This window comes from Gorilla gorilla, chromosome 7 (genome assembly GCF_029281585.2).
Source record: "Gorilla gorilla gorilla isolate KB3781 chromosome 7, NHGRI_mGorGor1-v2.1_pri, whole genome shotgun sequence".
Lineage (NCBI taxonomy): Eukaryota > Metazoa > Chordata > Mammalia > Primates > Hominidae > Gorilla > Gorilla gorilla.
The window spans coordinates 53,491,237-53,505,358 of record NC_073231.2 but is presented as its reverse complement, the minus strand read 5'-3'; the positions used below and the strand labels follow the sequence as shown (position 1 = coordinate 53,505,358).

Sequence of the window (14,122 nt, the reverse complement as noted above, 5' to 3'; positions counted from 1 at the left end):
ATCTGTGTCAGTAATAAAAGAAAAAATATAAAATTAAAAATTAAAAAATGACAACAACAAAAGAAACAAAATAGACAGCTAAATCTGAAAGCAAATGTATGTTACCACTGTTTTCTTTCAGGATTTCAGTATATAAGAGTGCATGTGCCTGGTGCTACAGAATCTGCAACGATAAGAAATGACTTTTTGTGTAATCTATGTGCATCTTCACTTCAAGAAGACAGAAAATTTAGAGTACTTGGTGGTAATATGCATTTATATTTTGTAATTATAATTTTTAAAATAGTGTCTGATATTTCAATATGGAAATTAAATTGAATATATATTCTAATATCTAATTCTTTTTTGCTCTTTGCTTTAAGATAAACAAATAGTTGAAATAATTGCCACAAAGGCACTTCGTGCTTTTCAAGGATATTCTAACAACCAGCCATTTAGGTTTCAATCACTTACAATTTTCCTAAGAGGTAAGTGAATTCTGTTTGAACTAAAAAAAAATTGCTATAAATATGTAATTGGCTGGGCACAGTGGCTGGCTCATGCCTGTAATCCCAACACTTTGGGAGGCTGAGGTGGGAGGATCACTTGAGGCCAGGAGTTTGAGACTAGCTTAAGCAATATAGTGAGACCCCATCTCTACAAAAAATTAAAAAATAAAAAATTAGCTAGATGTGGTGGCATGTATCTGTAGTCCTAGCTACCTGGGAAGCTAAGGTGGGAGGGTGGGAGGATCGCCTAAGCCCAGGAGTTGGAGGCTGCAGTGAGCCATGATGGTGCCACTACACTCCAGTCTGGGCAACAGAGAGACACCCTGTCTCAAAAAAATAATAATAACAAGAAAATAAAAATAATAAATGAAAAGCTGGCCGGGCGCGGTGGCTCACACCTGTAATCCCAACATTTTGAGAGGCCTAGGAGGGTAAATCACCTAAGGTCAGGAGTTCAAGACCAGCCTGGCCAACATGGTGAAACCCCATCTCTACTAAAAATACAAAAATTAGCCAGGCGTGATGACGGATGCCTGTAATCCCAGCTACTCGGGAGGCTGAGGCAGGAGGATCACTTGAACCCAGGAGGCAGAGGCTGCAGTGAGCCAATATCATGCCACTGCATACCAGCCTGGGTGACAGAACGGGACTCTGTCTCAAAAAAGAAAAAAAGTAATTGACTTGTTTATGCTTATAAATTATAAATGGTACTTCTATAGCTTAAGAATCACAAGTCTTCTAATTCTTGAGTGTTTTAAAAGAGTCATATTTAGTTAATATTATCAATTATTCATTCAGTCATACAACACTCACTTAAAATGATATTAGGACCTAATGTGTCCCAAGCACTGAGCTAAGTCCCAGGGTCACAGTTATTTTAAGATAATGGGATCTCCTATTATTCTGTGTGTGTGTCTTACATAAATATTGGAGTTATTGTTCAGCTCTCTGGGGCTAGAGAGAAAAGAGAAAAAAAGGAAGACCACTCTGATCTTCACAGAGATAAGTTAACCCTTGCTCCTCCCTGTAAACCTTTCTTTCATAGCTTTACAACCAACCAACTTCTAACTGTGGAATGGAGGATCAAAATTTTTAGTGTGTTTTTTAAAATAAATTTTGAACTCATCCAAAGTGTTGCCCAAGCTCTAGGTATGAGAGAGGAACCTAGTATAATGCAAGAGGGTAGACTTTGAGGGTAGGCAAACCTAAATGTGAATTTCAGTTCTGCTTCTTACTAGTTATTTAGCCTTGTGCAAGCCATGTAACCTCTCAGTTTCTTCATATATAAAGTACAGATAAGAATATCTTACATGCTGTGCATGGTGGTTTACACCTGTAATCCCAACACTTTAGGAGGCTGAGGCAAGAGGCTTGAACACTAGAATTTGAGGTTACAGTGAGCTGATTGTGCCACTGCACTACAGCCTGGGCAACAGAGCGAGACTTTGTCTCAAAAACAAACAAAAAGCCACATATTTTATAGGTTAAATAATGTTTTTACAAGTACTTACATGTATTGTAGACAGGAAAATAATTTTCCTCTCAAATAAAATTATCACTTATAAGGTCATTTTTATTAACATTCCTTTTCATTGAATAGAAAAATATTTCATCTTATATGGAATAATTTTATTTTCTTTTGACCATATTATAGAAGAGTGTCTAGTTGCTATATCACATGCTTCTTGAAGTTAATTCATCATAGCACATAATAAAAATTTATCAGCAATAAAATTGCATCAGTTTATATTATTAGTGTCACTCTATATGGATATTATCCTAAACAAAAGTAAATACTCCTAACTCAACTACTGAATTGTTTTACTAGTTCTGGATCTTTGAACCATATGTTCATGCACAAAGTTCATTTAGTGAATATGCATTTTCTTCTGTCTTTAATAATTTTAGATGAATCAGTGAATAAAATGAATATAGGAAATGAATATAAAATTATTGGAATTCCAACCTGTGTAAAAACCTCACAAACTGCTGTCTGTATAGAAGCAAATAGCATAACTTTTTGTAATTCAAAAGGTAAGGAAAATTTTAGTATTATATATTAACAAATATTTAAATTTAAATCTATTTGTTCAGCAGATAAGTATTGTTTGCCTATGTGCTAGGCATTCCTCTAAGCACTAAGAATACAGTTGTAAACAGGACAGTCAAGGTTTCTGCTCTTAAGTCACATGGCAGACAGTCAATATACATATAAAGTAAGCAAAAGACAATTTCAGATAATAAGTACATGAAGGAAATAAAACAGGATAATGTTGTGGAAACTTTCTAGCATATAGGACTTATTTCTTTGGGCTAAGCCTTATTTTAATTTTTTAAATAATTAATAATGAGAAAAATGTTTCAAGGTTGGAGATTAGTCAAAGGATTTTTCTCTACCACTAGCCAAGGCAATTCTGGGTTAACTGTTGTGGTCTGAGAAGGAGAGCTCAATAAAGTAGCATCCTTGGCTGGGCGCTGTGGCTCACGCCTGTAATCCCAGCACTGTGGGAGGCCGAGGCAGGCGGATCACGAGGTCAGGAGTTCAAGACCAGCCTGGCCAAGATGGTGAAACCCCATCTCTACTAAAAATACAAAAGTAGCTGGGCATGGTGGCAGGTGCCTGTAATCCCAGCTACTTGGGAGGCTGAGGCAGGAGAATCGGTTGAACCTGGGAGGCAGAGGTTGCAGTGAGGCAATATTGTGCCACTGTATTCCAGCCTGAGTGATAGAGACTCCGTCTCAAAAAAAAAAAAAAAAAGCGTCCTTTTCCTCAACTGAATTCTGAACCAAATCAAGAAATAAGATAAAGGCAGATGAGGACCAAAATATCACCTTTATTACTGATAATTTCCTTTAACAACTCCAACATGCGTTAGCATTATGTAAACAAAAGTGGAGAGCAGACCTATTCTTTTAACTTGGCTCACAAGTATCTAAATATAGAAAAGGCTGATTAAATCTTGAATAGAGTTGGATTTTTTTGTAATCCGTATGTTCCCTGAATGGGCTATATATATTCAAAGTGATCCCCAAATGCAGAAGAACCTGAGAAAACAAAGGAGGCAGACAAGTCCAGCTTGTCATTATAGGGTGGTTTTACTGGTGAACTTAAGGACAGAAGCATGATCTTGGGCAGCCACAAGACAGGTAGATCTCCGTGCTATTACCCCCAGACCCAGGAATTAGATAGGGAAAGAGTACACATGCTTCAGAGGGATTGGATAGGAATTGATCTAAGGACAGGATTTACTGTAAGTATTAATTTATCAAGGTTGATTGATCTAAGGGCAGGATTTATGGTAAGTATGTGCTCTTGCATGAGGAACAATAGATCAACTGGAAATCTCCGAGCTTTCGCAGATTATCAGAAGTCAACATAGCAGATTAGCTTCCAAGATGAAGTTTCTTTTCTTTTTTTTTTTTTTTTTTTGAGATGGAGTCTCGCTCTGTCGCCCAGGCTGGAGTGCAGTGGCGCGATCTCGGCTCACTGCAAGCTCCGCCTCCTGGGTTCACGCCATTCTCCTGCCTCAGCCTCCCGAGTAGCTGGGACTACAGGTGCCCATCACCATGCCCGGCTAATTTTTTTTAATATTTTTAGTAGAGATGGGGTTTCACTGTGTTAGCCAGGATGGTCTCGATCTCCTGACCTCGTGATCCACCCGCCTCGGCCTCCCAAAGTGCTGGGATTACAGGCGTGAGCCACCGCGCCCGGCCTCTTTTTTTTTCTTTCTTTGTTTTTTTGAGACACAGTCTTGCTCTGTCACCTAGGCTGGGATGCAGTGATGCAATCTCAGCTCACTGCAACCTCCACCTCCCGAGTTCAAGGGATTCTCCTGCCTCAGCCTCTCAAGTGGCTGGGATTACAGGTGCTCACCACCACGCCCAGCTAATTTTTGTATTTTTAATAGAGATGGGGTTTCACCATGTTGACCAGGCTGGTCTCAAACTCCTGACCTCATGATCCGCCCACCTTGGCCTTCCAAAGTGCTGGAATTACAGGCATTAGCCACCACGCCTGGCCCAAGATGAAGTTTCTTTAGCCTCCATACTGTGGATAATCATCAGTAGTAATAGAGACCCAAGGTGAATTTAAATGCAAGTAGATTCTAAATACTTCTACTTACTTGAAGAGAAAAGCTTCTTAAAAGAACAAAAATGTTAAAGAAAGAAAGCACTGATGAATTATAGAGGGTTTAGTGATCTTTTAAATATTTTCTGCGAAGTGTTTAAAAATTTATTGATTTGGTAGCAGAATACGACTTTTCTGTAGGTGGAGAGTGTGCTTTCTTATGCCAAACTCCAGAATGAGATGTATTTAACTACCCAAATGTGGCAAGAGCTGGACTAAAGTAGGCCTCTCTTAGTCCATGGGCATGGATGAGTTAGAGGAAATCACCGCTTTTTGATGGCAGCCCAGAAAGAAGGAGAATGGGACTAGGTTATACATGCACAGCTGTTCCACCCAAATTACCAATTGGATAAATCACTCATTCCTTTCAGGAGGTGGAGAGTGAGAGGATGGAGAAGATCTAGAATTTTACAGTATACTACAGTACAGCGCTTTCAAAGTAGTGGAATATAAATCTTTCTATTTAACAGCAACATTCAAATATTTCCCATTCTGCTTATTATTCCTCTCTGAAGGTGATACATAGAAATATAGGAGCAAACACAGCAATGCAGGCGCTCCATGATCTGGTTTGCTCACATAGATCTTAAAAGGAGAAGAATGAGGGATTTGCCTACAACCCACAGCCAATCTATGTGGACACAAGGGGTGACTTCTTCCTTCTATTACGTTCCCTGAGGTAGAAATGGTAAACTAGCATGACCTCGAATCATAATTTAATATCATTCTAAGAATTTAAAGGCCAAGCACGGTGGCTCAGGCCTGTAATCATAGCACTTTGGGAGGTCAAGGCAGGGGAATCAATTGAGGCCAGGGGTTCAAGACCAGCCTGGGAAACATAACAAGATCCTGTCTCAAAAAAAAAAAAAGAATATGGTATTATTAGAACTACAATTTGATAACATTTTAGATAAAGGGAGTCAAATATCTATAATGTTATCTTGTTTTAAAACCCTTTCTAATATATATGTTAATATTTACTTTCAGTTCCTTCAGGAATTAGTGACAACTTCAGGTGTCTCCTCTCCTTAACTTCCAGCTCATGCTGGAAGTTTACAGCAATACTTGCCAATATCTTTGCATCACAAATTACCCCTCCTGGGACTTACAATTTGCTCAAGCTCTGTTTGTTGATGAGTCTAGTACAGACAACTGACCGTAACAAGGAACTGGAAGATTGCCTGGATATTTTAATTATAACAAGTGATACTCTACTCATAGACAGGTATATATGTGACATGAATTTTTACAAATATTAATTGGTCACAGATTTGCATACATCCTTTCCATGAGCATTATTACAAGAATATTTAGAATTTTTCTGAGCCAGTATAAGTATTTAAATCAATCTTTATCAATAAAATTCAAAACCTTTGAAAGATAAATTGATAAGTGATAAGTTGAATTACTCCAATTTTCAACCTATTTCCCCACTCAGACCTTTGTAAATAAATGCATCCTTCCCAGCCTTCCTTTCCCCCTATTCCCTAGCTCTGTATTCTCTTTCTGTACTTTGTTTTGAATAATCTTCCCCCTAAGGAACAAACTAACCATTTTCTTATTTTTCTTCAATATTCCATCAATAATATTGACTCACTGCATCCAGATAAGGCTGTCAGAAGTGCCATAATTACTGTTTGGGGGGAACATCATCCTAACTTTGGAGTAAGCCTCTACTTAGCATTTTGTGGCTCCCCACTAGCAAGTACCCTTTCCTTAAAACTTGCTTAAATATTCACAAAGTTAGAAATAAGCTCCCTATTTAGTATCTTGTATGCAATTCCAAAGCAAAAAATAAATTTACAAAATGAATTTAAAATAGAAAAAAATTAAATTGAAATTAACAGTAATTTAATTGAATAGATTATGTTTTGCTAAAATTAAATTGCCACTGGTGGTGTAAATATGGTACCAAATGCCGAGATTGTACCACTTTATTCTTCTACTGACAGAATTTTTTTCCTCACAGCCTCACCAGCTCTGGGTATTATCAAACTTATATTTTTGTTATCATTATTTTTTGAGACAGGGTCTCACTCTGTCACCCAGGCTGGAATGCAGTAGCATAATCATGGCTCACAACAGCCTCAACCTCCTGGGCTCAAGTGATCCTCCAGCCTCAGCCTCCTGAGTAGCTGTGACTAGAGGCGCACGCCACTACACTGGGCTAATTTTTAAATTTTTTATATAAACAAAGTCTCCCTATGTTGCTAAGGCTGAACTCCTGGGCTCGAGCGATCCTCTCACCTCATTATCCAACTTTAAAATTTTGCAATCTGGGCTGGGCGTGGTGGCTCAGGCCTGTAATCCCAGCACTTTGGGAGGGTGAGGTGGGTGGATCATGAGGTCAGGAGATCGAGACCATCCTGGCTAACACCATGAAACCCCGTCTCTACTAAAAATACAAAAAATTAGCCAGGTGTGGTGGCGCAAGCCTGTAGTCCCAGCTACTCAGGAGGCTGAGGCAGGAGAATTGCTAGAACCCGGGAGGCGGAGGTTGCAATGAGTCGAGATCGCACCACTGCACTCCAGCCTGGGTGACAGAGCGAGACTCCGTCTCAAAAAAAAAAAAAAATTGCAATCTGATAGGTGGAAAATTGTATTTTATTTTAATTTGCATGTATTTAATTGGAAATAATTTTTGCATCATATAAAACTTATTAAACATGTATTATTTTTCTATGAACCTCCCATTCTTGATCATTGTTGTTTTTATTATGTTGTTTATCTATTTATTATTGATTTGTGATGCATGTAAATTAAGGCCTTTCTTTTTCTGTTTGCCATTAACCTTTTGACTTTTTAAATGATATTTGGGGCTGTGTGAGAGATTGGTTTTTTTTTTCTTTTTAGGTAAAATTTACATACAGTGAAATAATCAGATCTTATTATCATCACTAAAAACATTGAGTTTTGACAAATAACATACACTCCTTTAATCACCACAATGAGATATAGAACATTTCTATCACCCCAGAAATTTCCCTCCTTCCCTCTTCCAATCAGTTCCTATCTTCACTGGTGATTTCTGTCACCATAGATTAATTTTCCTGTTCTTGAACTTCAGATAATGAAATCATACAGTGCATCCTCTTTTGGGTCTAGTCTCTCTTACTCAAAATATTTTTGAATTGATCCAATTGTGTACATCAGTAGTTCATTGTTTCTGTTGATGAGTAGCATTTCATTATATGAATGTACCAAAATTCATTTATCTATTCTCGTAGTGGAAGACATTTGGTTTTGCATGTTTTGACTATTATGAATAAAGCTGCTGTAAACATTCTGCACAAGTCTTTTTGTGGACACGTATTTTCATTATCTTGGGTAAATACCTAGGAGAAGAATTGCTGGGTCATAAGGTATATGTATAACTTTTTTTTTTTTTTTTGAGACGGAGTTTCACTCTTGTTGCCCGGGCTGGAGTGCAATGGCACCATCTTGGCTCACTGCAACCTCCGCCTCCTGGGTTCAAGCAATTCCCCTGTTTCAGCCTCCCAAGTAGCTGGGATTACAGGCACATGCCACCACACCTGGCTAATTTTTGTATTTTTAGTAGAAATAGGGTTTTTATCATATTGGCCTGGCTAGTCTCGAACTCCTGACCTCAGGTAATCCACCCGCCTTGGCCTCCCATAGTGCTGGGATTACAGGCATGAGCCACTGTGCCTGGCCTATAACTTTATAAGAAACTGCCAGTTAGCTGAGCGCAGTGGCTCATGACTGTAATCTCAGCACTTTGGGAGGCTGAGGCAGGCAGATCACCTGAGGTCAGGAATTTGAGACCAACCTAGCCAATGTGGGGAAACCCCATCTCTACTAAAAATACAAAAATTATTTGGGCATGGTGGCATGCGCCTGTAGACCCAGCTACACTTTGGAAGCTGAGGCACGAGAACTGCTTGAACCCAGGAGGTGGAGGTTGCAGTGAGTCGAGAGTGCCACTGCACTCCAGCCTGGGCAACAGAGCAAGACTCAGTCTCAAAAAAAAAAAAGAAAGAAACTGCCAGTTTTCCAAAGTGGTTGTACCATTTTACATTCCTACCAACAATGTAAAGAGTTCCTCTTGTTTCCATCCTCATCAACATTTGGTGTTGTGAGCCCTTTGCATTTTAGCCATACTAGTGGGAATGAAATGATATGTCATTGTTCTAATTTGCGTTTCCGAGATGACTATTGATTTGAACTCTTTTTCATGTGCTTATTGGCCACTCATATATCTCTTTTTATGAAGTGTCTGTTTTTATAAAGTGTTTGTTCATTTGTTAGTTTAGTTGTTCTGGATGCATGTCCTTTGCCAAATATATGTATTATAAAATTTTTCTCCAGATATAAAGCTTTTTAAAAATTGTCTAAAGGTATCTTTGATGAGCAGACTTTTTAAGTTTTGATGAAATTCAATTTATTATTTACTTTTATGCTTAGTGTTTTCTGACTTCTGTTTAAGAAATCCTTGTCTGGCTGGGCGCGGTGGCTCATGTTTATAACCCCAGCACTTTGGGAGACTGAGGTGGGCGGATCACCTGAAGTCAGGAGTTCGAGGCCGGCTGGCCAACATGGTGAAACCCCGTCTCCACTAAAAATACAAAAAAAAAAAAAAAAAAAAAAATTAGCCGGGCATAGTGGTGCTTGCCTGTAATCCCATCTACTGGGGAGGCTGAGGCAGGAGAATCATTTGGACCCGGGAGGTGGAGGTTTCAGTGAGCAGAGACTGTGCCACTGCACTCTGGCCTGGGCGACACAGCAAGACCCTGTCTCAAAAAAGAAAAAAGAAGAAGAAATCTTTGTCTATCCCGAGGTCATGAAGAGTTTTTAAATGTTTTCTTCTAGAAGCATTATAGTTTTAGTTTACTATTTATTTATTTATGTAGAGATAAGTCTTGCTAGGCTAGTCTCAAACTTCCAGGCTCAAGCAATCCTCCTGCCTTAATCTCCCAGAGATTGGTAGGAGGTATGAGTTAAAGTTAATGTTTTTCCTATGCATTTATCCAATTTTTCCACACTAATTGTTGAAAAGATTTTCCTTTCCCCATTAAATTGTTTTGATACCATTGTTCAAATTCAATTGAACTAGGCAGAATCTGGGTATAAAATTGAACTGGATGTAAATCTATTTGAACTCTCTTTTCTAATACTTTGATCTGTTGTTCTATACTTATACCAATACTACACTCCCTTGATTATTGTAGCTTTGTGTTCAGTCTTGAAATCAGGTAATGCAACTTAATCCTTCATTTTAAAGATTAAAAAAATTTTAGATCCTTTACATTTTTAAATAAATTTTAGAATCAGTTTATTTTTATTTTTGAGACAGGGTCACGGTCTGTTGCCCAAATTGGAGTGCAGTGGCACAATCATGACTCACTGCAGCCTCAAACTCTTGGGTTCAAGTGATCCACCCACCTCAGCCTGCTGAGTAGCTGGGAACAGAGGTGTGAACCACCACGTCTGGTTAATTTTTTTAGTTTTTTGTAGAGATGAGGTCTTGCCATATTGCCTAGACTGGTCTTGCACTCTCAGGCTCAAGTGATCTTCCCGCCTCGGCCTCTCAAAGTGCTGGGATTGCAGATGTGGGTCACTGAGCCCAGCCAAATCAGTATGTTAATACCAACCAAAAAGAAGCCTTTGAGTATTTTGATTGGAACTGTATTTAACGTGTAAATCAATTTTGGGGAGAATTAACATCTTAATAATATTGAGTCTTCCAATCCATGAATATGGCATATCTCTCCATTTATTTAGGTCTTCTTTAATTTCTCTCAGTTATGTTTTCATAAAGGTCATGCAAATATTTTGTTAAATTGGTTCTAAAAATATTTGATATTTTTGATGCTACTAAAATGGTAGTGTTTTCTTAATTTCATTTTCAATTGTTTGCTATGAATATATAGAAATACAATTGATTTTTATATTTTGACTTTGTATTCTGTGACCTTCTGTGTATCAGTAGTTTTAAAAGTTCCTTAGCCAGTTCCAATGTGTAGCCAAATTTGAGGCTCATTGTTCCATATCACTAAGCGCTCAGCCTAGCTGCCTATTAGAATCACCTGGGAGAATTTTAAAAAATATTTATCACTGTGTCTCACCCCCAGAGTTTCTAATTTAAGTGGTTTGGGGTGGCACTTGGCATTGGAATTTGTTAAATCTCCCCAGGTAAGGTTAGTGCAGGCTGTGGTTGAGAACCACTCCTTATAGGCTTGCAAAGGTTTCTTTCTAAATATCGCTCTCTCTCTCTCATTTTATATATCTTCAAACATCCAAATTCCTTAGAATAGTACATGCGCTAGACATATTTTATACCATCTACCTATCCACATCTCACTCTTGTGCACTGCATGTCTATGCCTACTTTTGTATCACCCCCTTTTGTGTCACATGTCTATGTCTACTCATCATAGGTGATTGCACTAGGAAGCTGTAATTTCTGTGGCAAGGATTTGAAAGCTAAGCTAAGGTAATCATATTCCTTTTTCAGAATTTAAATTTGGGATATGAAGAGACTGAGGCAATTAGCAAAGAGGTTAGAAACCAAAATGACATATCAACAATTGCCATGAGACAGGCAGGTGCCTCATGCCTGTAGTTCCAGCTACTTGGGAGACTGAGCAGGCAGGATTGCATGAGTCCAGGAGTTTGAGGCTGTGTGTGCTATGACTGCATCATTGCATTCCAGCTTGTATGACAGAGTGAGACTCTGTCTCTTAAGAGAAAAAAAAAATTTGGCTGGACACAGTGGCTCAAGCCTCTAATCCCAGCGCTTTTTGGGAGGCCAAGGCAGGAGGATAATTTGAGCTCAGGAGTTCAAGGCCAGCCTGGGCAACATGGTGAAACCCGTCTCTCCAAAAAAAAAAACAAAAAATTGAGCCAGGCACGGTGGCTTATGTCTGTGGTCCCAGCTACTTGGGAGGCTGAGGAAGGAGAATCGTTTGAGCCTGGGAGGTGGAGGTTGGAAGCTGAGATTGCTCCATTGCACTCCAGCCTAGTGACAGGCGGAGGTTGCGATGAGCTGAGATCACGCCACTGCACTAGAGCCTTGGCGATTGAGAGAGACTCAAAACAGAACAAAAGAAAACAAAGACAAACAAAAAACCACATAATTGCCATGACAGAAACAGCAGAGTGATAGTTTTGATGGGACACTAGCAAGCCTAATGCAAAAATTCTGAATAGGCAAAAGAAAGCAATCCATAAAAAGAAGAAGGCCTAATTCAAATGTCATCTCTCTGTAACTTTCTCTGACTCCCTTCCAGGAAGAAATAATACTCCCATGGATGTTCTTTTGTTTTTGTTGTTTTTGAGACAGAATCTTGCTCCGTCACCCAGGCCAGAGTGCAGTGAAGTGATCTCGGCTCACTGGAATGTCCGCCTCCCGGGTTGAGGCAGTTCTCCTGCCTCAGCCTCCCAGTAGCTGGGATTACAGGCGTGTAATTACAGGCCCACCTAATTTTTGTGTTTTTAGTAGAGATGGGATTTTGCCATGTTGGCCAGGCTGGTCTTGAACTCTTGACCTCAAGTGATCTGCCTGCCTCGGCCTCCCAAAGTGTTGGGATTACAGTTGTAAGCCATTACGCCTGGCCACCATGGATGTTCTAAAGACTTTTTTTTTTTACACGGAGTCTTGCTCTGTCACCAGGATGAAGACATTTTTTAGTACTTATCACATTGTGTTTTAGTTTTTTATGTCTCTCTTTTTAGACTGTGAGCTTTCCAAGTTAAGGTCCAAGTCTCGTATATATTTTTTTGTTTTGTTTTTTGAGACAGAATCTCACTCTGTCGCCCGGGCTGGAGTGCACGATCTTGGCTCATTGCAACCTCTGCCTTCCAGGTTCAAATGATTCTTGTGTCTCAGCCTCCTGAGTAGCTGGGACTACAGGCATGCACTAGCACGTCTGGCTAATTTTCGTATTTTCAGTAGAGACGGGATTTTACCATGTTAGTCATATATATTTTTATCCCTAGCACAATAGCTGGTGTATCACAGGTGCTCAGTAAACACAGAATAAAATTAAATTTAATACATTGTGACTTTTGAAAATTAAATAATAGTAATGAAAAGTTTATTTTTTTTTCCCTAGGCTTCTGAATTTTAGCATAAACCTTGTCCCCCGTGGTATACGTCATCTAGTCTCTACTGAAATTTTTCCCACTCTATCCAGGAATAAGTATGGAACTGGAGCAGTTAGCATTCAGGCTGGCAGTGCTTTGCTAGCTAAAGGTGGTATCTGCTTTATAGGAGACTTGGCTTCACACAAAAAAGATAAACTTGAACAGCTTCAAACAGGTAAACAATATTTTTTAAATTAATTTTCATCTGTTTAACCTATACTCTCATCCATGTTGAGATACTTAACAGTTAAGATAGTATTGCAGTTGTTTGAGGGTTTGAGAAATTATGTTAGATGGCATTTCTCATTTTGGTTTTATAAGCTAAACAGAAATTTAATGTGCAAATGCACAGTTTTAGCCTTTGCTCTCAGTGTGCTAACACATGAACTTGTAATGGACCAGATTTATTCCTCTTCTTGTCTAGTGATAGCATTAGCTACCACTTCCAGTATAAAGTTGAAAAGTGGTGTTGAGAGAGGACATCCTCGCCTTGTTCCTGATCTGAGTGGGAAAGCTTCAAGTTTCTCACCATTAAGTATGATGTTAGCTGTACATTTTTTGTAGACATTCTTTATCCGTGGAAGTTCTTCTCTATTCCTAATTTTCCGAGAGGTTTTTTTTAATCATAAATGGATATTGGATTTTGTCAAATGCTTTGTCTGCCTCTGTTAATATGATCATGTCACAGGATCATTTGGGTGTTGCTTCTCAAGCCAGAAACCTCTATGTCCAGCAGCACCTCTGCTTGAGTTTCACTCCTGCCTGCTGGGCTTGTTCTGCTCACTCAGCCTGGCAGGCTGCACTTGGCTCACACTACCAGTCCAGATCCCATGCCTGCTGAGGATAAGCCAGGAGCGGAGCAGTGAGGGGTGTGTAAGTGAGCAAGCACAGGGTCCGGCCACTGCACATAGCCAGGCACACCAGCTGCTGTGGCAGGGCAGGCAGCTCCAGGGGCTGGCACAGGTGCTGGCTTCATGCAAGGCTGTAGCTGGAACAGGCATACTGCAAGTGGCTTCTACCGAGGGCCCTGGTGTCTGGATGAGGGGAACAGGATGGCACCTGAAAACTTGGAGACACCAGCAATGGTGGAGCCCCAAGGGGCTGCAGGGAAGCATGCTACAGCTCTCTTGTTCCTGCTTCCCACAGCTCAGCAGATGGTGGGGCACATGTTAACAGCTCTTTCAGTCCACTGCCTCACTCCAGCCTGTGGCTCCTGGGCTGGCCCAGCCCATCGCCACTTTCTGTTGTGGGGCAGCCACCCAAGGCTGGCAGAAGGCAGGAGGATTATAGTGTTACAGCTCTGACTCAGGAAATCCTGAGGTCTGGGCCTCCAGAAGGGTCATTGCTCTTCACTCCTGCAGTCCAGCAAACAAGAGTGTGTCACCACTCACAGCTCAGT

General features: G+C 39.8%; 1 protein-coding gene across 10 annotated transcripts in view; it reads left to right on the top strand.

The window, feature by feature from the left end:
• MCMDC2 (minichromosome maintenance domain containing 2) overlaps nt 1–14,122 on the top strand; it is a 96,136-nt gene that overhangs the window by 7,739 nt on the left and 74,275 nt on the right. For all 10 annotated transcript variants that reach the window (XM_063709239.1, XM_055349482.2, XM_055349481.2 and 7 more), the window contains 5 exons: nt 122–244; nt 363–467; nt 2,397–2,522; nt 5,605–5,842; nt 12,693–12,898. In XM_063709239.1, the coding sequence (XP_063565309.1) occupies nt 122–244; nt 363–467; nt 2,397–2,522; nt 5,605–5,842; nt 12,693–12,898 (798 nt within the window). The remainder of the gene's footprint in view (nt 1–121; nt 245–362; nt 468–2,396; nt 2,523–5,604; nt 5,843–12,692; nt 12,899–14,122) is intronic.